A 26,932-nucleotide genomic window follows, 5' to 3' on the forward strand; every position below is an offset into this window, starting at 1 on the left:
TTTTTGCTTGCCTCGTTATTTAAGTATGCTCCTATAGTCACTCTGCAGCCCTAGCATATTTCAGTGCTGATTTCAACAGTGGTTTAATAAAATACATGCCCTTAGCAGCAACTCTACCCTACGTGTGCTATGTTTTAATGTTTGCATTCAATACTTTCCAATACCTTGCACCTCTTGTGGCATCAGACTCTGAGTGACTTTTCCTTCCTCATATAAGCACTGCCATCTGTTTTACTTCCAGTTACATTAAATATTAAAATGATTAATATGGTAACAGGTACTTATGCTAATCATTTAATGCCAGGATCTTTACCTGCCACCAACAACTTATTTGCACATGAAGCTATCACATATCCCACATGAACATTAAATACATTGAATAAATATGTTTAAAAAAGTTTATATTCAGATTTTCATAAAAATTTTACTCACTAGGCAACCGAGGGCACAGCGAATGAATGTGAGCACATTACCAGCAAGTGGTGCAGAGCCAACAAGCATGAGTCGCAGACGGCCACCAACTTGCTCTTGCACCTTTCTGAAGACAAGTTTGTCCCAGATGCTATTCCGCCTAATGACTCCCCTGCAAGATCAAGTTTAACATTATCAGTATTTTGAGAGATGGAAGGAAAAAAAAAAAAAAAAAAAAACAGTAAAATACAGTGGAATTTTCGAAATTTTTGCTCAGGGAGAAAACTTATCTCAAGAATAAAATACAGAACCTTACTGTTAATTTCAGTCATATATTCACTGGCAAGCAAGAAAAAATAAGGTAGGGGACTGTGAAGGAGCAATAATTACAAATTATAGTATATTTTAAAACAATGTAAGCAAACAATTCACTGTATCCCAACCCCTAATATCAAGTCAAAGAGAGCCATAAGAATATGAAACTGATACAAAATGCATGGTAAGTCACACAAACACTGTGTGTGTCGTTACCAAGACTGCTTTGTGTAGGGTAAAAGTTGTTACACCTGCAGTCACATTTTCGTAGCTTCCTGGCTAGTGAAAAGCAGAAACTTGTTGTCTCATATGAAGCTATGGGTGGTTAACAGAAGCCTAAGTCAAAACTTTTTTGAAAAGCTGAGAGAGACAGGAATGGGGAGGTTGCAGCGATGTGGATTGTACTGGGGGCTTATTTATAAGTTCTAACCAATTTGTTCTGTGCATGGCAATAAACAGAATTACTCCACATACTATCAAAAGATATTCATGAGTACAACACTAGACGAAAAATATTGTAAATTTTAACTTTGACATAGAAAGTGGGTGAAATATGTAGCTATAAAACACTTGACATTCTACCCATGGAAATAAAATATCTTATAGATAGCAGAAGCATTTTTGAAAGTAGATTAACCCTTCACTATGCAGCTTTGTGTATCTGCAAAGCGGAACTAAACAAAATTTTCTCAGGTGTCTTTGCTAGTTTAACACTAAAGTCCCCTTTACACAACTGCACTGCTGCATATCTAAAACTGTGTCCAAAAATTTGCCTCTAGTCCGCACCACTGTTGACTTATATGACCTACATTCGTCATTTACACAAAAACTTCAGCTTGGCATGAAGTGCTATCTTGTAAGAGTCTGTACACATGGTGAAATATCCTGGAGCAAGACCCCCAGTATGGGCCCTCTCAATATTTTTTGTAAGTTGGCATCCCTGTATACACCATACCAATTTTTTAAATATTTCCTCACTGATAAAATTGTATCAAAAACTTAGGATGAAACAAGTTTATATGCTACTCAACAAAATCCAAACAAGCCAACTGATTACACAAATTATGACATTTATAAATTTTTTGGCATATGCATCATCAGTACTTTGGCGTCACCAGCCCACAATCATGATCTACGGAATTAAACAATGGTAAATCCAGGATGGAATGTAACAATATTATGAGAAGGAAAGTTGCTACTCACCATATAGCAGAGAGGCTGAGTCACAGATAGGCACAACAAAAAGATTTTCACACTTAAAGCTTTCGGCCAATGGCCTTTGGCCGAAAGCTTTATGTATGAAAATCTTTTTGTTGTGCCTATCTGCAACTCAGCATCTCTGTTACATGGTGAGTAGCAACTTTCCTTCTCATAATATTGTCTGATCTAAGGAATGGTGTCTTAGGAGTTGAGTTGGTAAAACAGACTCTGTCACAGAAGTACTTAGAGAGATTGCATAGTACTTTGCATTTCAGTGACAATGTGAAGCGATCAAACCCCCAAAATCCTGAAAGAGAAACTATGCAAAATAAGGCCAATACTAGACTATTTGAACCAAAATGTCTTTCAGTACCCATGGGTGAACAACTTTCAATTGATGAACGGATGTGTGCTACCAAGGCAAGACGTCAGATGAAAATGTATATGATAGATAAACCACACAAATGGGATTACAAACTCTTTATGCTTTGTGATGACTTGGGGGTTTGCTCACAAATTTGAAATTTACAGTGGACAGGAAAAGATCCTAAATTTCAGGCTGATGAGGAACTTGATACCGGAGCTAGTGGAAATGGTGTTATTTGGCTGTCAAGAGAAGTGCCAAGACACCGGAATTACAAGTTGTATTTTGACAGATGATATACTTCTCTGGATTTAGTGGTGTATTTGATCAAGAAAGGAATTCAGTGCATTGGTACAATTCAATGCAATAGAATTCCTAACTGCTAGTTCAGTGACGAAAAAGAACTCAAAAAGGAATCGGATGGTTATTCAGAGGAATTCACAACAAATTTTGAGTTGGTTGACATTTCTACTGTTTTGTAGAAGGACAACAGCAATGTCAGTTTCCTCTCCACTTTTGTTGGAGAACTTCCAAAATCAGAAGTGAGAAGATTTGGTAGGAAGAAAAAGGAGCACATAATGGTGCCTTGTCTAGCAGTTGTCTCCATATACAATTCTCACATGGGAAATGTTGGTTTGCATGACAGCAATATAGGAAGACACCACATCAAGATAAGATCAAAGAGATAGTATCTTAGTCCATTTTTTCCACCTGTTTGATACAATGGTAATAAATTCATGGAGACTACACCAAAGAATGCTTCTTGAAACAAGATTAACAGACATGCCCATGAACCAAAAGAGGTTTAGGAATGAGTCAGCCCAAACTCTCTGCCAGGTAGGCCAGGAGCCAAGAAAGTGTGGAAGATCAAGCAGCTTGGACCCAACAGAGAACAAGAAAATAAAAGTCAAGGGATCTTCGCTACCAGTAAACCACTGGCTGATTTGGAATGAGAAAAGATTAATGTGCAAAAATCCAGAGAAAAATGTAAAGTAAATTTGTGCTTGAATAAGACAAGTAACTGTTTCACCTCATTTCACAAAAAAATGAAGTCGCTTATACATATTTTGATTACAGCGCATTTAAGTTTTTTCTCTGTTGTTGTAAGACAAATACGAAATAAATATTTGTTCGAATAAGGAAAATAACTGTTTCACCTCATTTCAAGGATGTAAAATCAGTTAGCTGCATGCAAATATACTGTAACTGAAAATAACATTTCAGTTTTTTTTCACTGTTCTTGTTAATTCTATAGTTTTGAAATGTTTCAGCTGATTGCTGTTGAGTTTACTTTGTCACTTAGTACAATTATAAATGTGCTGCTTATGTGCAAAGTGTCAAAGAATAAAATTTAGCACTTAATTCAACAATGTATGCATGGCTTTGCATCTGTGCAAAGTTTCAAGACATCAACTTTTCTCAAAACTGTAAGCAGAAGATTTTTAAAATATTTTTCCAATTTTCTGAAACCCTTCCTAAATGTGTATCAAATTATAGTTTCCAAGGCAAAACAAATCATGTAATAAAGGGTTAAACATGTTTGTTCTTAACAACTCCTCCTAAACCATAGATGGTTTCTTGAACAGAAAATTAGTAATTCTTTACAGAGGAAGCTTGTAAATGACCAGCATGTACCCATTCAAATATTTTATAAAATGTGTGTTTTATGCTTCTTCAGTTGATACATTCCACATCACAAAATTTATCAAGAGTATGATATATGGAATATGTAACCAACTACCTAACACAATTTCATTATTACTGTAATACATATATACAGGCTGTTTCAAAAAGGACTTTACAACTTTGAGAATTCATATAAATTAATTCATAGTACCTACAGAGGTGACTGTAGTGTCAATTTGTAGGTAAATACATCAAGTTTTGCCTCACATTGTTTGCTAGTGTCAAATCACACTGTAAGGAATGCTAGCAGCAGTTGTGTTAAAGATGGCTACTTTCACTGGATCCAAGCATGCTAGCTGTGTTTTTTGGTTTGAAGAATCGAAGTTGGCAACAACAGTTCAGCGTAATTTCCATACCAAATGCACTAAAGTGTCTCCTAGTAGGCCAACAATTTGTGAGTGACATAAATGTTTTGTAGAAACAGGGTGCTCGGTAAAACATGGGGAATCGTCAGGTCATCCAAGCACATCTGACGGTGTCATTGAGTAAGTGAGACAACGTTTTGCCCAGAGTCCTGTGAAATCAACCCAGCATGCATCTCGTGAATTGCAAATCCTACATGAATGAAATGTTTACTTTATGCAAGGTGGTGCACCACCCCACAACCTTGCTGATGTTTGGGATTTTCTCAGTGACCACTTTTCAGGTCAATGGATTGGCCATGATGTGCCAATTGCATGGCCCCATAATTACCCAGACCTGACACCACTCTATTTCTTTTTTTTTTTTTTTTTATGGGGATTTATCAAGGATATCACATTTTTACTTCCTGTGCTGGCTTCTCTTCCTGAACTTACAGCAAGAATTTACGTTGCCACTGAGCAAGTTACACCTGTAATGCTGCAGTGAGTTTGGGAAGAAATTTACTTCCAATGGGATGTGTGCAGGGTAACCAACAGAAGCCACATACAACATCTGTAGAGTAAGGTAAAAAAACTTTGTGTGTTTCCCCACAAAATAAGACTAAACCCAGCTCTATATCTTCTTTCAATAAATTTATATGAATTTCTAAAGTTGTAAAGTAACTTTTTGAAACACCCTGTGTATATCATACTTCCAAAGGAATCAGAAAGATTTATCTGTCACACAAAAATATACCATGTTTAATTCAAAGAAATATATAGTCTTAGGGACTGCACAAGACAACATAACTTCCCATAAAAGAAACAGCTGTGAACATATATGCATATAAATGTTGAGATTAGGAAAAAAATTAATGATAAACTATGTTTGAAGCACGGCCAATGAGGAAAACAAATATGCTGATAAAAGACTGTTGAAGATTGGCTGGATTTTTTAAATAAGGAGTGAAAATGGCCTATGGTTTTTTAGACTGGGCAACTGTTCATCAAATCCAGGTATGATAGCTGTAGAAAACCCAGAAGGATCAGTGTAAGATCGCAAAAATGCTTCCCACAGGTGAGAGTATTAAAATCCTAATGGTAAACTACTGAAGGATTCACAACAAAGTGCCTGAATTTGAAGTGCTCATGAAAAGCAGTGAAGCTCACATAACAACAGGTACTGAGAGCTGGTTGAAACTTGAAATTGATAGCAGTGAGGTTTTGGGGAAAATTCAAGAGTGTATCATAGGATAGGCAAATGTAAAATGCAGGTGGTGTATTTGTTGCAGTAGACAAAAAAGCTCAGATCCATCAAGATAGAAATTGAAGTGGCATGTGTGACTGTTTGGGCAAGACTCAGTATCAGGGATGGGCATAAAATAATAATTGGATCTTTCTATCACCCACCAGACTCATCTCCTGATGTAACCAATAACTTTAGAAAAAATCTCAGTTCAGCTGTACGTAGTAAGTTCCCCCAATCATATTATAATCATCGGTGGAGACTTTAATCATCTAACAATTAATTGTGAAAATTACAGTTTTGTTAGTGGTGGGCATGATAAAACATACTGTGAAACTTTGCTAAATGCCTTCTCTGAAAACTACCTAGAACAGACTCACGGTGGAAATATATTGGATTGGATGGCAACAAAAAGACCTGACCTCTTCAAGGATATCCACATCGAAACTGGTATCAGTGACCATGATGCAGTTGTGGCAACAATGATTAACAAAGTACAAAAGACAACTAAAACACACAAAGAAATATATGTTCAGTAAAATAGGTAAAAAATCAGTAATGTCATATCTCAGTGAGGAACTTGAAACTTTCAGCACACGTCAGCAGCATGTAGAAGAACTCTGGCTCAAGTTTGAAAGAATAGTTGACCACATACTGGATAGATATGAACCCAGTAGAACAGTTCATAATGGGAGGGAACCTCCATGGTATACAGTCATTGAAAAGAAACTTCTAATGAAACAAAGATTACTGTATAATAGGTGTAAAACGAAGCGTCGAGCTACAGATGAAGAAATGCTGAATGAAACATGTTTGGCTGCCAAGAGAGCAATACATGATGCACTCAATGACTAATGTAGCAGAATATTGTGAAATGACATTTCACAAAATTTAAAGAAATTCTAGTCCTCTGTAAAACCTGTCAATGACACCAAAGTCAGTGTCCAGTTCCGAATGAATGAAACATGAAAAGAAATTGAGGATAGCAAAGCAAAAAAAGAAATCCTTAACTCAGTTTTGGAATGTTCTTTTACAAAGGAAAATCCAGGAGAACTGCCCAAATTTAATCCTTGTACCACTGAAAAGATGAATGAAATAAGTATTGATGTCAGTGGTGTTGAGAAACAGCTGAAATTGTTTAAATTGAAGAAAGCTCCATGGCCCAATGAAATCCCTGTCAGATTCTATACAGAACTTGTGGCTGAGTTAGCCCTTCTTCTCACTACAATCTATCATGGATCCCTCAAACAAAAAACCATGTCCAGCTCTTGCAAAAAGACACAGATCACACTTGTCTACAAGAAGGGTAGTAGAAGTGATCCACATAACTACCATTCAATATCCTTGAAATCGATTTATTGCAGAATCTTTTAAAATATTCTGAGCTCAAACATAATGAGGTACCTTGAACAGAATTACCACCTCAATACCAACCAGAATAGTTTTTAAAACATTGATGATGTTAAACCCAACTCTCACTTTTCTCACATGACACACTGAAAGCTTTGGGTCAAGGCAACCAGCTAAATGCAGTGTGTCTTGATTTCCGAAAATTGACTCATTACCATACGTACACTTATTGCCAAAAGTATAATCATATGGGATATCAAGTGAAATTTGTGACTGTATTGAGGACTTTTTGGTAGGGAGGACACAGCTTGTTGTATTGGATGGAGAGTCATCGTCATATGTAGAAGTAACTTCAGGTGTGCCCCACAGTGTGTGTTGGGACCCTTGCTGTTCATGTTCTATATTAATGACCTTGCAGACAATGTTAATAGCAAAATCAGGCTTTTTGAAGATGATGCAGTTATCTATAATGAAGTACTATCTGAGAGAAGATGCATGAATATTCAGTAATATCTTGACAAGATTTCAGCATGGCACAGAGACTTCTAAATATTCAGAAATGTAAAATTTTGCACTTGAAAGAGTGAAAAAAATGTAGTATCCTATGACTATAATATCAATGATCCACTGTTGAAACTGGCCAGCTTGTACAAGCACATAGGTGGAACACTTTGTAAGGATGTGAACTGGAATCATCACATAGGTTCAGTCATGGGTAAAGTAGGTAGCAGACTTCAGTTTACTGATAGAATATTGGGGAAGTGCAATCAGTTGAATATTACTTCCAAGTGTGTGGGGCCCTTACCAGATAGGACTAACAGGGATTTTTGAACATATACAGAGAAGGGCAGCACGAATGGTCACAGGTTTGTTTACTCCATGAGAGAGTGTCACAGAGATACTGAAGGAACTGAAATGGGAGACTCTTGAAGACAGATGTGAACTGTCCCAAGAAAGTCTATTAACAAATTTCCAAGAACCAGCTTCAAATGATTGCTCTAGGGATATACTACAGCCCCTATGTATTGCTCCCACAAGGATCATGGGGATAAGATTAAAATAATTACTGCATGCACAAGAGCAACAGAACATCATGAGCAAGAAAACAGCAACAACAACAACAACATTTTACAATTGTCTCGCTAAGTGTCAGACTATGAATACAATGATTTGAAGCTCAACATCTGGACAGTCTAATTATTCATCAAGCAGTACATCCCTTCAAGTATGTTCCTAGGTCAAAGGAAGCAGAGAGCATGCCACTTTCAATCACCTTTCCTAGTGAAGTACTGTGACATTCAAACCAAGCTTCACAGAGAGAACAGCTTTACTTTTATATGCAATATACTAATGTGACTTCGAAATGACTAGTTAGTTAGTACACTCTCTGTAAAAATGTGTCTGGAATTGTCGGTTTTTCCATAAAAAAGAATGGGAGTCTGTTTTAATGTTTTCAGTATCATAGTCACTGCTAAAACATCAACTGCAATTATTAGTTTCTTTTTGTAAATATTCCTTTTTGCTTTAACCTACACCTTATAGATTTGCAAACAGCAAAATTATTTGCAATACCAGAAATTCTGGTATACTGTTAATAGTAGCTGCACATTGACAGTTTCCTCATGACAACTTGAAATATTTCATAGCATTCAAATGATATCACTGAAAATGCATTTTAATTCTAGTGCTTCTAACTGCTTTTGATACATCAGAGGCCTGGCAGCAGCAGAGTTATGGCTAAGATTCCAAGTCTGTATCGGTAGGCTTGTAGCACCAACTGACACATGGCAGATGCAGTGCGTGACCCTTTCATGCCAATCCTATCATACTCAGCTAAGATAGGGTTTAAATGCAGCTGCTCGGCACTGACTTTGTGGAAGGGCAGTGTTTGCGTGTCACCATGAAAAAGTATGGAACAGGGTTACTGACTGGCATCTGCTTGTTTTAGACAGCTGTATGTCAAACTACAGAAGCTTCCTGGTGGCTGGTCTACATCCAAGGTGATCAGCATGTGGTCGTATGAGAAAACACAAGAGGGCATCTGGCAAGTGGGGTGCTTCTTTCAGCAGGACATCAACTGCAGCTGCTGGCATTCTAGGTAAGTTATTCACACTGGCTGTGGCTTAAGCCCTTGCAACAGTCACTGCATTTTCACAGTATACTGCCACAGAGCCCAAGTCTGCCACCTAACACACCTACTTCTAATACTACAGTTTTGCATTTTGTGACATGCATAATTCTATATTTTTGAGCATTTAAAGCAAGATGCTAATCTTTGCATAAATTTGAAATCTTATCAAGAACTGAATTAATATTTATGCAGCTTTTTCAGACAGTACTTAGTTATGAATAACTGCATAATCTGCAAAATGTTGGAGGGTACTATTAATATAAAACATCAACAATAAGGACACTAACACATTCCTCTTGAATATACTTGATATTATTGTATATTTGTTGATAATTCTCCACCTGAGAGAATATAATATGTGGGTCCTATAAAGGAATCCTCAATCCAGTAACAAATTTTGTTTGAAACAACATATGATCACACTTTCGTTAATAAATGTCTGTGTAGTATTAAGTCAAATACTTATTGAAGGCCACGAAATACTGCATCATCCTATTTTTCCTGATCCACAACTTTCAGGACATCATAGGAGAACAATAATGATGGGTATCATTATCTTTATAAGAAGTCTCCCCTCTCCACAAAAAACAGGCCCTTTAGTAAAATAACAGCATCTGGCTTAGTGGGTCCAAGTACTAATAGACAGACAGATAAAGTACTTACTGTGCCACAAATCAATATGTGCAGCATTAAGAACAAGATAGCAGAATCAGAACATTATTCTACATGTAAAAATGTGAATGTAGTTTGCAGATCAGATCACTGGCTAACTGAATCTGAAAGACACCTTTGTTGCTCAAGGATATATTTTTACCAGCATTATGTGTTGGAAACAGAGAAAAATGGTGGAGTTTTAATTCTTGTCAAATGTACTGTGAAATTCACAAAAGTTTTTGTAACCCAATTTTGTGCCGAATTAATAATGAGTTCAGCTGTATAAAGCTGATTGGCCAGAATAGGGTAGCTCTAAGTCTTTATAAGCCTCCAAATAAAGCTGTAGAAATGTTCTTCAGAAATTTTGAACTTCTTGTGAAAAAGTATTTGGGGGGGGGGGATGAAAGGAGAAAAAAAAAAATCACCATCTATGGTAACCTCAATACAGACTGTCAAATTTAAATTTATTCTGTACAAACAAAATAGCTACTCATCAAAAAGCATGCTCATACAATATTATTGTTAACTTTTGTAACAAGATTTTTTACTGTTAGTCATTCAGATGGATGTTTCTCTGACCATGAACCATTACTCATCACACTCTACAGCAGTGGTTTCCAACCTTTTCTAGAGTTGGCACAGGATATAGTGACCAAAGCACAGTGACCAGTTTTCATCCAAAGCACTAGATGAGTTCATTCATTTGTTCAGAAGGGGATGCCAAAAGTGTTTTTCCACCTATTGGCCAGTCAGTGATGACAGAATTGAGGTGCATGCCCTGCAATCTTTCTCAAACGATTTTAGAGAAACTATTCAGGAAAAAAAATCAGTGTTGAGGTACTTACAGCTTTATTTGTGAGGTTCATGATGACAAGCTCATCAATTCATTAATGGTCATAGTTATTGTGAAATTTACATGGAAGTAACACATTGTACAAAATTCAAAAAGCTTGCAATAATAGGGGCCACTATGATTTTGTGTTTGGTGCATATTACATAATATGTTGCTGAATATGAAATTTGGCTAACTGTCACCAATCTTGAGACAATTGATCTGATGTAACGCATTTACATCGTGCTGTGCAGGCAATACAGCTAGGCTGAAACAGCCACAACAGTCTTCATATTTCATGAACAGTTTGAGATATCAAAATGAGATTTTGGAAAATGATATTATGCAAAGAGGAGAGTATTTTTCTATGTGATTATTATGCAAAACTTCATTAACTACCATGTTATACCTCTAACTGCACACTTTTCCAATGAAAGAACAATTTTAGGGCCATTGATAGCTGGTGAAATGAGAAATGTTATGGTTTTTGGAATAACATAAGTGATGACATTACATGTTCATTCCATATCGAGGACATGCTTTTTCATAAGCTACTGACCTTACATTTCCTCAGTCCCTCACTTAATAAAGTTAATAAACCACTGTTTCAGATTACACTCACAATTGCTTCTGTACATGTTAGACAGGTGGCACTATGTAAATTCCACTGTTTTTGACAAAAGAAGGAAATTTTAACATGGCAACAAGAGAAATATGTAGGTTTTACTCAAGATTCACCACACATGACATTCTTGAAAGTTACAAATCGCTAAAAGCCAAGCAAAAATAATTTGTTGTGTTTTCAGTGGAATTATTTCTAGATACTAACTAAAGCAGAGGTGACAGATCACTCTGAATGGTCACAATGCATGTTTGGGTGTGAACAGGCTCCACTTAATATTTATGAAAAATGTGAGTATAGGCTTCAGTTTAGAACAGCATTTGCCTCACAGTGCTCAGTTTTCCCCTAGAGTGTCTGCCTGTAACCCTCGTAACTACCGCTCTCCCCATGCATGCCCTGCCAGCTGTGCATCTACTGGCCATGGTATTATGCACAAACACTACCTGGTGCCCTCTTTGCAACTCCAAATAACCTAAAGCTCCCCTAAGTTTATTTATTTTGTTTATTAATTTTAACTTCTTTTGAAAAACTTTATTTGACCATAATCTGCGATACACGCTTTAGAAAAAGAGGGTCATCAAACTTACCAGAATATAAATGGCTATGTCTTACTTAAATACCTAATAGTATGTCTCAGAACATCAATGTGATGGTTAAAATTAAACAATGGAAACTCCAGATAGGAAAATGAACAATGTACAAAAAGATAAGATTGTTAGTTACCATGAAGATGACATGCAAGTTACAGACAGGCACAATTAAAATACATTTACACACAAGCTTTCAACCACAGCCTTCATCACAAAATGAGGAACACACACTATTCATTCACACAAGCAAGCACACCTCGCAAACACATCCCACTGACCCTGGCAGCCTGGGCCAGATGAAGGTTGTGGCCAAAAGTGTAAGTGTCTTTTAATTGTGCCCGTCTGCAACTTAACGTGTCATCTTTATAGAAAGTAGGAATCTATCTTTTCCTAAATTGTAGATGGTTGAATTTTTTGTTCTTTATGCAGCCCCTGAATGTTTAGTTTTGAACTTGTTAAAGCACATCTAGGTCACTCACCACATTCAGATGAATGCAGTGCTTTGTTTTCATGATGGCTGGTGTCAAGAATTTGACCTCTCATAGATATGTTGATGAGGATTATATGACGACTTTTTAGGCTTCTTTTGCCACTCCTGAATATATATAAAGGAAACTGACCCAAAATTCTTCCAACCTCATTTATTGAAACTGTTCATTAGGACTTTAATCACATTTCAAATTAATTGCATCCTCTTTTACTTCATCAGGAAGTGCATGCATGTCAGTTGTGAAGAGTGATCTTGCTAATTTGCCTTGCCAGTATTCTGAAGACAAATGGCAAAAATAAAATTTGAACTCTTCTTGAATGAGTTTTGTGTGTTCACCGATGATAACTCTCCAGTTGTTGACACTGCACTGTTAGCTACCTAGAAGTTCATTCAATTGAGGGGAAGTTAGTGATGAGAGCATCCAGGTGTCACTTTCAGAGTTGTGTCTTGCCCAAGAGGCCTTTATGCGATCATTGGCATCCATTATTGTTGTATTTTTACTTTGCAGTTTCAAATTCAGATTATTCTGGGTTCCAAAGAAGTCCACAAGATATTCTAGGGAAAAGTAAAGCTGTCATCACTGAATGATGAAGCTCAACGTTCCCTTGACTCAAAAGAAACAGTGCTACCTCTGGTTTCAAATCACACAGCCTGCTAAGCGTATTTCCCTTCGAAAGGTACCAGACGTGTGTATGAAATATCAAAGATTGGTGCTCAGCACTGAGATCATTACACAGGACTCAGAAAAAATGAGTGTTCACACCACTTTATTTTATTGACTACACTGATAGCCACTTTCAGTGTATTGTTCAATTTCTCAGGAAAAACTTTAGAAGCTACAGCTTGTCAGTGGATCATACAGTGAGAGCCAATAAGATTATGCTTTCGTTTCTTTGGCAATAGGAGCCAGAATGTGAACCTAAAATGGTTGGTGCTCTGTCATTACAAATTCCCACAACTCTGTCCCAAGGCAAACACTTTTCAACCAAAAATTTCATTATCAGCAGAAAATACATCAGAATCTTTTGATGTTGTTTCCAAGTTTTTAGAAAAAAATAGTTCTTCCATTATTTTCTTCTCATCCACAGATCAATAGTATACTGTTAAGTAATATTGATGAGCTGTATTAGTAGAATCATCACACTACAAGGCAAAAAATTGGGGCATATTTTGTCTTTTCACTACCCGTTCCTTTACATTCAGTGCCATTTGCACACTGTTGTTTAAAAGAGGCATATTGTCCATTTTTCACTGGATAGCTTCTGCAGAAACAATTATGGTTGCTTTGAGAATGGAAGACTTGGTTAACGTCTCACCAATAGTATGAGACTTTTGTTTTGTTTTTTGCTATTAAGAGAGAAATGTCATATTATAATGCTTCAATAACTTTCTCATTTTCCTGCTGAAAGATACCAGTAGAGTCCAGTTTCATGTGATTTTAATTTTTTTCCCAACAAAAAGCTATTTTAGTTTATTTTTCAACACAAGGTGAGCTATTGTTGGATGATGGTCCAGATGCACACGCTGCAGTGAATCATTACTGAGGATATTATCACACACAACTCACTGTGGCATTGGATGTTGTCTTTTTCAATAAAGTTGAATTGGTATTTAATATATTCTTCATTATACAATGTTATTTTAGCAGACATTTTAACTCAGTGCACAAAACCAATAAAAATACTGCTGCCAGCTCTAAAAAAAGCACTCTGAACCATCTACAGCCCCCTTGCCATATGCCAATAAATCTCTCAGCCCCCCCCCCTTCCTCCTCCTCCTCCTCCTCCTCCTCCTTGGGATGGAAACCATTGCTATACAGCAAACTGTCACATCACACTAGTAGTACAACCCAAGAAGAAAATGCAGAGTGTTGGGCAAGAGGTTGGAAAGATGAGTTTGTGAACTTGTTTACTGATACACTAAGTTGTATGAAATGGGATTTTTCTGTATGAAACACAGACTGGACAAATTAATGTTAAAATTTTGTTTGATAGATTCTTCACAAATATTATTGATATGTGGTACACTTTTTCACCTATAAGAAACACTCATTTTACAGATAAGCTTAAAACAAAATTGCGAGACTGTTATACTAAAGAACTTAAAACACTAAGGAACAAATTTTGTTACTAAAAAAAGTGTGTATAGAAATAGCTGTAAGATAGACACTAAATAGGCTGATATGGATTATAGGATGTACCTGAAGTACAAGTTTTTGTAAAACTAAGCTGCCGAAGCAGCAAAAAAAGTTAGTCTTTGAAAGCTTTACAGAAACTGCTCCAAATAAGAGTTAAGTGGCTTGGCAGATTGTAATGCAGGAACACTCTCCTGCTCACACAAATGAAGTGCCACTTGAACCAGAGACAAACTGAACAAGTTCTTTGTGTCCTCAGCAAAAGAAATTGGAGACAGAATAAGCGTGGCCAACACATCTGTAAATTAACTGCTTGGCAAGCAACTGGCACTGAAACAGTCTTTACAGTGGAAAATTATCAATCGACTACTCTCATAATTTCTGTAACAAAATCTCCAACTCTAAAAATATGTGTAATTATTGACTATCCAACTACATCATCAAGAGAACTTTTTATTTGATCAGTGAAACTTTAGCAAACATTTTTAACTAATGTCTTCAGTTTAGAATTTTTCATGAATCATTAAAAATTTCAAATGTCAAACAACTTAACTTTTTTTTTTTTTAAAGGAGACAATACCCCTCCAAAATTGAGACCTGCCTCAGTAGTTCCTGTAATTTCCAAAATATTTGAAACTGTTGTATACAATCTAGTGGGGAAAAAATACCACTTCAGCATTTCTTAACATCATAAACTAGATAACCACTGCTTTTGAAAATAAAAATAAGGGCTCACTTATGTGATTTAAATGAAGTCTTCATTGCATTCCTTATGAAATATTGCTTGAGAAACTTGAATTATGTGGGGCAGTAAAACATCAATGAAAATAATTGCTTCATACTTAAGTAATAGGGAACAGTATGTCTCAATGAGAGACAGACATTCTCTGATGAAAATTATTGAGACAGGGGTACCACATAAATCAGTTTTGGACTATTCTGTTTTGTAATTGCAATCAATAATTTGCCACATCATGTTTCTCAGCTATACATATGACACAAAAATAATTGCATCTCTTCAAAATACACCAGTAATGCAACAAATGTCAATGGTATTACTAGATGCTGTAATGGAATGGTTCACCACTAACAAACTTCTGTGTAACCCTAAGAAGAACATGACTCATCATTTTCTGTTAGGACTACCTAATAATACAAAAGGTATAACATATCAACTTATAGCATTCCATACTGACACCAAGTCACCCCGGGGAAAACACATTGGTCATATACTCAAAAGAATATCAAAGGTAACATACATAATATGGAAAGTGAGATATCTAGGTACTTCAGAATATTTAAGGTAGATGTATGAGGGTTGTCACTTTAATAGTGGCAACTATTTATTTACAGCTCGTACAAAATAGGTGTGTGTTTCAAAGTTTTACTGACCTTCAAAGTAGTCACCAGCGTTGTGTATAACCCGTTGCCAGCGATTCGGAAGTCGTAGGTTACTCTTAGCAGTGCCAGTTGCATTGACAGTTTGAGCGGCACGGTCTATTGCCTGAGGAATCTGCATAGTTCTGAAGCGAATGCCGCAAAGTGTTTCCTTCGGTTTAGAAATCTAGTTGAACTCACGAGGGCTTAAGTCAGGGGAGTGCAGTGGGTGGTATAGCACTTAGCAGCCCCATCAGCCAAACAAATCAGTAACAGCTTGCACTGTAGTGCTCGAGCATTGTCCTGCGAAATGATGATCAGGTCCTGCAGAAAGTGTCATCATCTCTGTCTCTCTGCTGTTCATTTTTGGAACACAACCTACGACCAGCTTAGAGACAGAAGTGATGACACTTTCTGCAGGACCTGACCATCATTTTGCAGAACAATGCTCAAGCACGTACAGTCCAAGCCGTTGCAGATTTGTTTGACTGATGGGGCTGCTAAGCGCTATACCACCTACTGCACTCCCCTCACTTAAGCCCTCATAAGTTCAACTCGATTTCTAAACTGAAGGAAACACTTCACAGCATTCGCTTCAGAGCTGCTACAGATTCGTCAGGCAATAGACCCCACCACTCGAACTGTCAACACAACTGGCATTGCTAGGAGTATCCTACAACTTCCACATCACTGGCAACAGGTTATACACACTGCTGGTGACTACTCTGAAGGTCAGTAAAACTTTGAGACATGTATCTATTTTGTACGAGGTGTAAATAAATAGTTGCCACTATTAAATTCCAGCCCTTGTATTTTTGGCTGTTACAGTCTCATATTTCTTATGGACTGCTGGAATGGGCGCACTCTGCACATATTAGTAACATACTAAAGATACAATAAAAGAAAGTCATAAGTGAAAAGTATAGGACTAGATCACTGTTGACCTGTACATCAGGACAACACTATGGGAAAAATTGCAAAGGATGTTCCAAGAGATATTCCAAGACAGAGACTGGTAAAAGCAGCTCACTTGCCCAAAGTCAGAGTCCTAAAAGTCTTTAGCAAACTAAAATTCTCAGCACAGTCCATGTCATGCAAATAATTACAAATAAAATTGTGTAACTAGTTGGTTAATATCCATACTATAATATAACATAATTTTTTGATGCACACATTGTGAACATACATTAAAACTTAAAATGTATGGCTCTATGTTTGTAATTGTGTGCCATTATGTATATTGATGTTATGTATATGAGATGAAGACTATTCCATTTCATATATGGTCTATGGGGAATAAAGATGAAGAGTGCATGAGTTGGGTTTCACATGAGTGATCTTTCAGAATCCATGCTGACTGGTGTGAAGAAACTCATTTCATTTGAGATACCTCATCCTTCCTGAACTCAGAACGTGTTCTCAGATTCCATGAACATTCAATAAATAAGAAGGGACATTAGGTCTGCAGTTGTGTATGTGAAATGAAGATGATTATTTTATGCAATAATCTATTTCCTAATCTCATTAGTGCCCAATGATAAGAAAGTGATTTTTGTCACCAGTTCTGTAAATCTCATCGTGAAAGAGAACATTCAGTGATGTAGGATAAGTCAATAGGCAGGAGTAGCTATTGTAGGCTTAGTAACATAGTAAGAAAGCTACTATCAAAAAAGAGCTTCTGTTCTTAGACTATTCATCTTCCATGTGTAATATGCTGTAGATGAATGTGTTACAAAAGAATATCAAGTTAAAAGGGTTTTTGGTAGTAGAGTATAATAGAATACACCATATAAAATTATTTAAATATAGGACAGATGGAGTTCATAAAATAAGAACTCAAGAACTTTAATGAATCTTTATAGTCACTGGGTTTGCTTGACAATGTATAGTTTTATGTATGTTAGCAGGTACTAGGAGACATTCAGAAATGATGATGCTTGCCATAGGACTCACAAAGTGGAATGGTTTCCAAACTGGCACAAAGAAAAGAGAAATTTTACAGTTCTCAGTATGGGCATAGACTATATTTTATCATCACTGAAATATGTTGTTTTCACTGTATTACTAAAACATTTAATGCAGGATAAGATAGTTAAGGTATATCTCTGTACCCAATTAGAAAAAGATGCCACAATTTTTGCTTCTTGACTCATCGCAACAGAACAAACACTGCTTAATGGAAGATTGACAATAAAGAAATCCTACATTGTAGCTGTGAAATGTTTGGCTGCAAAATGAGCCACAGGAGGGGAAAGAGGGAAAGGGAGAAAGAACTTCCCTTTGGATAACCTGAAAATGAATTTCTCTTTTGATGCAGTTAACCCTCTTTCTGGAGAAGTTTCCTTTTCATACGATAATCTTAGGCACGCGCTTTTGTGTATAAATAATATCAGCTAATAGACTGTGTAAATATGTAACACCATTACCTTTTAATTTCACTTTCCTTTGTTCTTAGTGCCATGTTGAATAACAATTTCTTAATTAATGAACCACTTATTTCAGCCATCACTTTGTCATAGATGCGATTTAGTAAGCGTGGAACTGCAGGCATTACTGTTGGATGAAGTGCTTTGCAGTCATCTGACAGTCTTCGAATATCTCCAGTGTAAAAACCAACAGCACCACCAACCAGATACATGCCATTCTGTAATAAGAAAATTTCAAGACTTTTCACCACTCATATCTTATAATTCTCAACAGAACAAAGACTTCTTTGTCCCAAACAGTAACAATATGAATATCAATATCAACATCAACAACGCTCTCTACAGTAACTGTAGAAATGGCAGAAGTAGGTAATAAGGTAACAATGAATATGAAACAGTAAATTATATTCACCTCACAGCATCGTTCTAGCATATGTGCCAAAGGTAAGAAAGATATCATGACGTCATTGCAATTTGGCCGGTGATCTCCTAACTGCAGGATTACAGCACACACTGCAGCTACAACATTTGAATGAGTCAGCATTACACCCTTGGGACTACCTGTTGTCCCAGATGTGTAGCATACTGTGCAGAGGTCAGTTGGCTTTGGTGGCTGAACAATATAAAAAACAAATTAATTTAACTGAGTTTGTATTCTGAACTATGCACTGATATGTTAACACAATAAATATTTTTCATACAAATAATGAACTACTAATGGGAGTTCCTGATGCTGGTAAATTTATTTTTCTTTGTTAGAGCAGCACCTGCTGCTTCAAATGTACTTTTGCATGTATGATACAATATTAGAATGTGCTTAATACAATGAACTAACTGTCCTTCAGAAATATACAAAAAACAAATTCTGTTTATAGTTTTACACATTTTATGTAAAGGTTCACTCACCTGCTCTCTGTTATCTTTCTGGGCTCCAAGTTTCTCAACCTCTTCAAAGCGAATTATTTCTACACCCCTGTTTTTTGCCCTCTGATTTGTAGCTGGCCGAACCTCTTTGATTACTATTAATTTCCTTAAACAACGTGGTGATCGATCCAACAGCATATTACATTTTGCGTCATCCTCACATATAACTAAATTTATTTCCGCTATAAGGAAAAAATATTTTTTAACTTAGATTTTTTTGTTTTATTGTACGTTTAATTATTTAGCATGAAATTGAAACAATAATAAATTCAAAATATTTATACATTATAGATGTACTTTAAGTGGTTTGTAGTGGAGTGCAAATAAGTAAATACCACATCTTATTTTTGTTGCAGACTTTTCTTTCTATTAAGAAATCAACAATAAAGACATACCTTGTTTGATTATATAAGCACAAGCATCAGGTCCCAAAGTATCATAAAGAGGTACTATCACCATTGAATAGCAATATGCACCCTGCTCTGTTATGATCCATTCAGGGCAGTTCTGACTGTAGATACCAACAAATGTTGTTGGTGAAGGTGTCAGTCCCAAGGCCACCAACCCTGAACCCAAATTTTTAGCTCTAAGGAGAGCTTCATTGTAATTAAGCCACTGATATGGTCTGTTGGGTCCCTCACGCCATCCAAGGCATGGTCCATTATCTGAAAATTATTAGGTGTCTTATTAAAGGACAACTTGGTCAGAAAATGAACAGCAATACTTTTAGATCATTCTACTATACAACAAAATATATAGACAGCTAATAGTGTTCAGTAAATGTGTTCTTTTTCTTTTTTGACATAGTAAATAAAACAGCAGATAGGTAACTTACATTAAGCAGCAGTGGCTGTTCTCAAAGTAGATGTTGTCTTCCATATATGTAAATTAATCTAGAAATAATTCCTATGACCATCAATTAGAGCAGACTGGCTTATAATAATAAGTATATAATAAGTTTCTTGTGCCACCTACAAAATTTCGTGCTCTAGCATGTCATCTGTGAAAGGAGTGACTCGTTTACATAAAAATGGCAATTTCAGAGTCTTACCGCATCCCCAGACAACCATTGAATTAGTCATAGTTGTTTTGTTAGTATACTCTACAGGCATATCCTGCAGTGGCTGCTGCAACAATTTTATGTAAAAATTTACTTGTTCTGCATCCTGGAAGGATCCTTCATTATGAGATTTACAGAATGTGATATATGAATGAAAACAGCAACTGTTAAGAGAAACATGGTATGCAACCTATATGTACACCAAGTGATCAAAAGTATCTGGACACCTGGCTGAAAATGGTTTACAAGTTTGCGGCACCCTACATCCATAATGCTGGAATTCAACATGGTGCTGGCCCACCCTTAGCCTTGAAGACAGCTCCCACTCTCACAGGCATATGTTCAATCAGGTGCTGGAAGGTTTCTTGCAGAATGGCAGCCCATTCTTTATGGAGTGCTGCTCTGAGGAGAGGTATCGATGTTGGTTGAAGAGGCTTGGCAGGAAGGATTCAGGTCAGGACTCTGTGCCGGCCAGTCCATTACAGGGATGTTATTGTCATGTAACCACTCCGCCACAGGCTGTGCATTATGAACAGGTGCTTGATCGTGTTGAAAGATGCAATCGCCATCCATGAATTGCTCTTCAACAGTGGGAAGCAAGAAGGTGCTTAAAACATGAATGTAGGCCTGTGTTGTGATAGTGCCATGCAAAACAACAAGGGGTGCAAGGCCCTCCATGAAAAACACAACCACACCATAACACCACTGCCTCCGATTTTTACTGTTGGCACTACACACGCTGGTAGATGATGTTCACTGGGCATTCGCCATACCCACACCCTGCCATCAGATCGCCACATTGTGTTTCATGATTTGTCACTCCACCCAACATTTTTCCACTGTTCAATTGTCCAATGTTTACGCTCCTTACACACTTGGCATTTACCAGTGTGATGTGTGGCTTATGAGCAGCCACTTGATCATGAAATCCAAGCTTTCTCACCTCCCGCCTAACTGTCATAGTACTTGCAGTGGATCCTGATGCAGTTTGGAATTCCTGTGTGATGGTCTGGATAGATGTCTGCCTATTACACATTATGACCATCTTCAACTGTCAGCGGTCTCTGTCAGTCAACAGACGAGGTCAGTCTGTACGCTTTTATGCTGTACGTGTCCCTTCATGTTTACACTTCACTATCACATCGAAAACAGTGGACGTAGGGATGTTTAGGAATGTGGAAATCTTGCGTGCAAATGTATGACACAAGTGACACCCAATCACCTGACCACCTTTGAAGTCTGTGAGTTCCGCAGAGCACCCCATTATTCTCTCTCATGATGTCTAATGGCCTCTGAGTCACTGGTATGGAGTACCTGGCAGTAGATGGCAGCACAATGCATCTAATATGAAAAATGTATGTTTTTTGGGGGTGTCCAGATACTTTTGATCACATAGTGTATTTTCATTGCATCTAAGACTAGAAGATGAGGAAACTAGTTACAACGTTTCTACTTTGTTTCTCTGTTTGTTTAATCCTGCACAGGGCCAGGTACTATTTTTTTGTGCAGCACTTCTCTGCTATTTTTGGCAAATATATATCGTTTGTTACTCAGAAATTGTAGTGAGATTTAAATGAAGTCACCCCAACTGATAATGTCAAAATTCTAATGAACCTTTTGAACATACAAGTTGCAAAAGAACAACTGTTTCAAAATATTGTTTCCAACTATCCTGCCCACAACAGAATAAATAAAAATGGCAAAAGACTTATTGACGTGTGTGATGCCTTTGATCTTATCTGTAACTTATGTCTACTTATTTCAAGAGATATCACATGAAAAAGAAAATTTGTACTCTTCATAAGAAGATTTTGGTGATACTGAGTTGGACCTTATTGCAGTATGTGGCCATGGTGGTCTAGTAGGTGGGGCACTGGACTCCAGTTCTGAAGGTTTCAATGGTACGAGTCAGTGCTCCCCTCCCTACCTCTCTCTCTCTCTCTCTCTCTCTCTCTCTCTCTCTCATATTGTAGAATATGATATTCACATTAAATTTATTGAATCAAAATTGAAAATCTAAAAATCTAAATTAGTCACACCTGATGTGTAAAAATATGGATGTGGAGTCTGAGAATAGTTTTGAAAAATTAAATCTCTAAGGACCTGGTAGTGGTCTTGGTAGACCTTAAGAAAGCCTATGTTTCAGCTGACTAGGAAGTATTGTTTGACATATTTTAGAATTTGGAAATTATCAAGCAAACTTTGATACATTCAAAAATAAAATTCATGGGAGAAAATTCCAACATGTTTCTAATTAAAACTGATGTTCAACAGGGTGATGGATGGACCCAAGTTCTGTTCAGTTATGTGTTAAAGAAGATCATCTGAGAATGGGAAAAGGAACTAGCCAGAAAATATTTAATGAACAAAATTTATATTGGATTTTTGAAGAATGGTGTTTTAAGTTAACTCTCTTGCATTCAGAAATGACTTGTCGATCTTGCAGAAACATACAGACAGTTCTGCAACAGGTAACTTAGCTGATTGATGAAGAACAAAAATCTGATCTCCAATTTCTTTCAAGAAAAAGTACACAAGCAATACCTGAAGAGCACCTCATCACCCATCAGAATCTGATAAAATAGAAAAGTACATAATTTCAGTTACCTTGGTGAAAACATGCAGAAGAAAAATGGTGAAAACAAGTCCATGTCAGCAGGAGAGAGAATAGTACTGGCACTTTTCATAGGGCACATGTCCCATACAAGACAAAGACAATCTCAAGGAAAGCTGAATTCAGGCACTGTAGCACTGATCAAAAAACAAGTATCTATTGGTTGGAGTAAGAGAACCCAAAAAGTGAGAGTGAAAGATGCTTCAGAAAACAATTGTTCCAAAAATAACAGACAAACAATAAGACTGTGAATAAGAGAAGAATTATATGTGGATGAAGAAGTCAGTAAGGAAATTATGACTAAAATTCTACAATCCGACTAAGGAGGTGGTTGGCATTGAGAAACGTCCGGCGGTGAGAGAAAGAATGTAATGCTTTTGGGCTGCAAAATCTAATGATCCAAAATGAGAGAAGTAATGTTACTGAGCAGTTGGACCTGAAGTTGAGGAAAACAGCGCAATGGGAAAGAAAAAGAGGGAAGTGCATACGAGCATTGCCACAAAATGTGAAGGAGATGACTCAAGGATGGAAATACCTAAAGAGAGAATTTAAGACATGTCAGCCATGTGTTAAAAAGTTAGTTCTAATGTGCAATATTCTAACGAGTCCACTATAGGAAAAAAATTATTAAATGTATCATTCATTTAGTGAGCAAAGATACTATCAAGATTGAAAAAATTTGTAAGAAAACTTTGTGATCTGGGTAGTATAAGTTCTGTGTGAGTACATGGCAAATAGCTCAGTAGTAACTTTGAATTATTTAATAGGATGTGTTTTGGAAGCTTCTATGGTGAGAGTCCTGTTTTTGTGTGAATTAACACTCCAAACAAAGAATTTGAGAAGAGCAGCTTGCTTTTGTCTGGGGATGGGGCTTTTCTGACAGTACTACACCACTAAGAAATTAACTGTTATTTACCTGATTACATTTGACAGACAAAAATAGTATTAGGATGAAATTAAATACCTTTACCTAACTAAGTTTGCTTAAGGAAGAGGAAGATGGCAGAAACTGGGATGCAAAAGAGTAAAATAAAAAGAAACAATGAAAATATGAGGTGGGATCAAAAAATACAGTGAATGAATTTTTGTAGCAGTAACTGCTGATGCTACAACTATGTCATGCAATTAGTCTGATAGCCTGATCTGTTTAGATGGACAGCATCATCAAGTAGGAACACATTCTGACTTGTCAGTCAGTGTCCAGAGATGCTAGAGTGAGGTGGTTTACCAAGTCTATCACACATCATGGATTTAGAACATTAAGTATTGATCCAAGTTGCAAGAAAGTGCCTAGAAACACAAAGTATTGAAATAAGTATGTAATAATAATTCTGTAACCCCTAAAACTGTTTAAAAGTGATATGAGCAGTTTAAAAGTGGAAATGAGATGGCAGAATGTGAGCAATGTTTGGGATATTCATTAACACCAAAAACAGAAGAAACATGTGAAAAGGTGCCAAACAGGCAAATAACTATTTGAAAGCTTTACTAAGAACTTAGCATCTTGTACAGGTCTGTACAAAGCCTTTTAATGGATAATTTACAAATGAGATGAGTGAGCACAAAATCCCAGACTGTTGAGTGATGAACTAGTTTGCACATAGTTGAAAGATTGTCTTCACTCAGGTCATGTCAAAAATTATAACTAGACATGACACTTGGGCCTAGGGGTACAGCCCTGAGATGAAAATTCAGAGTTCCCAATGGAAAACCAGTGAATCTCCTTGCCCTAAAAATGCATGTCAGTTAAAATTGAATATTAAAGTCATGCTCTTAAGTTGTGGACGTAGTGTGACCAGAGCACATTCCAAGGGAACAACTGTAAATGCCATGTTTTACCTTGGTGTACTGCAATGTTTGGAGAAAGAGACCAGCAAAAATGGGCCAGTGGCTTCCTTCATCATGACAATGCACTGTGCCACACCTCGCTTTTGATTTGTGAGTTTCTGGTCATGAAAATGTTCCTGTCTGTCCACATTCACCTTACTCATCAAAGTCAGCACTATGTGACTTCTATCTCTTCCTAAAAATTAAAAGTGTGGCCAAAAGAAATTGTTTTAGCGTCATTCCTGACTCTGAGAGGGCAACGACATAGCAGCTGAATACTCTTCAAAAGAAAACTTGCAGAAATGCTTCTAGTGAGGGACTCAATGTTGGAATACGTGAACTGCAAGGCAGGACACTACTCTGAGGGATATTAAATCAAGTTCCATGTAAGCTTATTACTTTGTTTCTAATAAAATTATTCATCATATTTTTAATCATGCCTCAGATATTCTACATGGTTAATGTTCTGAGAGGAGCATATGTTTTTTGTGGAAAAAGTGAGGAAAGTATTAGGGATTAACAGATTGGTAAAACTGAAGGATGTTTAAGAGAATAGGTTCAGCAACAGTTTTAACAAAATTCTCTCTCTTGGGTGACCATATCATATATGATAAAACTACAGGCATTGTAACTGCTACTGCAAGCAGCCTTCATCAGTTACCCTGCAACAGCAGTCAAAATTTCAGAAGTTTTTTCACATATGATATGGTCACAAACCACAAAGAATTTTATTGGATTGAAGACTATAGGTTTGCAAATCTCATACGATTCAAACAGTCCCATATACCCTCCTTTCCCTGGATCCTTCTCTCTTCCTCAATAACTTTGGTATCTTTATCCACAGAAGGAACTCCTGGTTCTAAAAGACAGATATTTGATATCTTTTCATTTGGCACCACTTGATACCAAAACTAGTTCTACACTCAGTCAATGTTTGTGAAACACTATTCATTCATTCATTCATTCATTCCATTCCATTCCTAGTGTTCTGTTGATCCAGTAAAGATGATTCTGTAATGAAGTACTGCCTTAAGAAAGCTACAAAGATTTTTCTGCCAGACCTTGATAAGATTTCAAATGGGTGCAAAGTTTGACAACTTGTTTTAAATGTTTATAAATGTAAAAATTGTGCATTTTAAATATGGAAAAACACAGCATCATATGAATGATATGACAAATTGGAAGCAGAAAAGCAAAATAAAAAATGCTGAACACAGTTTTCAAATGTTGCTTAAAGCAAATCTAGTGGCACTGCCCCAATTTAATTCTTTCAGCACTGCAAACATGAGTGAAATAGATATTAGTGCCACTGGGTATTGCAAAATAGTTGAATTCACTAAAATTGAAAGCTCCAGGGCCCGATGGCATCCCTATTAGAATCTGTACTGAGTTTTCAGCTGAGTTTTGGCCATAATCGATCAAAGATCCCTCTAACAAAATCTGTGCCCAATAGTTGGAAGGAAGCGAAGATCACAGATCTATAAGAAGGGTAGCAGAAGTGACCCACAATATTATCATCCAATATCCTTGACATTGATTTATTGTTGAATCTTGGAACATATCCTGAGCTCAAACATAACGACGTATATTGAACAGAATGACCTCCTCTATGCCAACCAGCATTGCTTCCAAAAACACCTGTCGTGTGAAACCCAACTCTCACTTTTCTCACATGTTTTACTGAGGCAATCAGATAGATGCAGTATTTCTTGATTTCTGCGTTTGACTCATTATGACACCTATGCTAATTATGGTAAGTACAATTGTATGGGCTATTAAGTGGGATTTGTCACTAGACTTATTGCTTCTTGATAGGGAGGAAGCAGCACGTTTTCTTGGATGTAGACAAAAGCAAGCACTGTGGCTACAGAGCAACAGCAGTGAGCAAATGAAATTGGTACTTTCCTCAACCAGCCAAGGACAAGTCGGCCACAATTAACATGTGCTTTAGCATTCAGAAGAGCATTGCAGAATGATATAAAGTACAATTAAATATTTAAATGTTATCACAATACTGTGCCATGTGATGTAGAACCATACCCATGTTACACATTTTGAGTTGCATCATAGCCTGCTGATTAGTTTCCACAACAATCCACTTTTTATGAAGTTGCAAAAGTGCAAACTACTATAACACTGCAACTTTGGATTTAGATCCCTTTTTATGTAAAAACGTACTGTAGAGATTTTTATAATGTTCCTCTTATTTGTCAAATTATTAAGTAAAAAATGATTTTTGTACTAAAATCTGTAAAATCTTAATAAATTAACTAGCCTTTACAAGTATGTTACAATGACAAAATTACAGCACTATGTTCACTGGGAGAAAAGATGGAGC

The 26,932-nt window shown here is 36.7% G+C and overlaps 1 protein-coding gene across 2 annotated transcripts in view; it reads right to left on the minus strand.

Annotated features, from left to right (window-relative positions):
- The window catches only part of LOC126457055 (long-chain-fatty-acid--CoA ligase 1), a 632,391-nt gene that overhangs the window by 28,860 nt on the left and 576,599 nt on the right, over window positions 1–26,932 (minus strand). For both annotated transcript variants that reach the window (XM_050093045.1, XM_050093046.1), the window contains 5 exons: window positions 19,489–19,758; window positions 19,076–19,275; window positions 18,582–18,782; window positions 18,170–18,387; window positions 433–583 (listed from right to left, as the gene is read on the minus strand). In XM_050093045.1, the coding sequence (XP_049949002.1) occupies window positions 433–583; window positions 18,170–18,387; window positions 18,582–18,782; window positions 19,076–19,275; window positions 19,489–19,758 (1,040 nt within the window). The remainder of the gene's footprint in view (window positions 1–432; window positions 584–18,169; window positions 18,388–18,581; window positions 18,783–19,075; window positions 19,276–19,488; window positions 19,759–26,932) is intronic.

This window comes from Schistocerca serialis, chromosome 2 (genome assembly GCF_023864345.2).
Source record: "Schistocerca serialis cubense isolate TAMUIC-IGC-003099 chromosome 2, iqSchSeri2.2, whole genome shotgun sequence".
NCBI lineage: Eukaryota > Metazoa > Arthropoda > Insecta > Orthoptera > Acrididae > Schistocerca > Schistocerca serialis.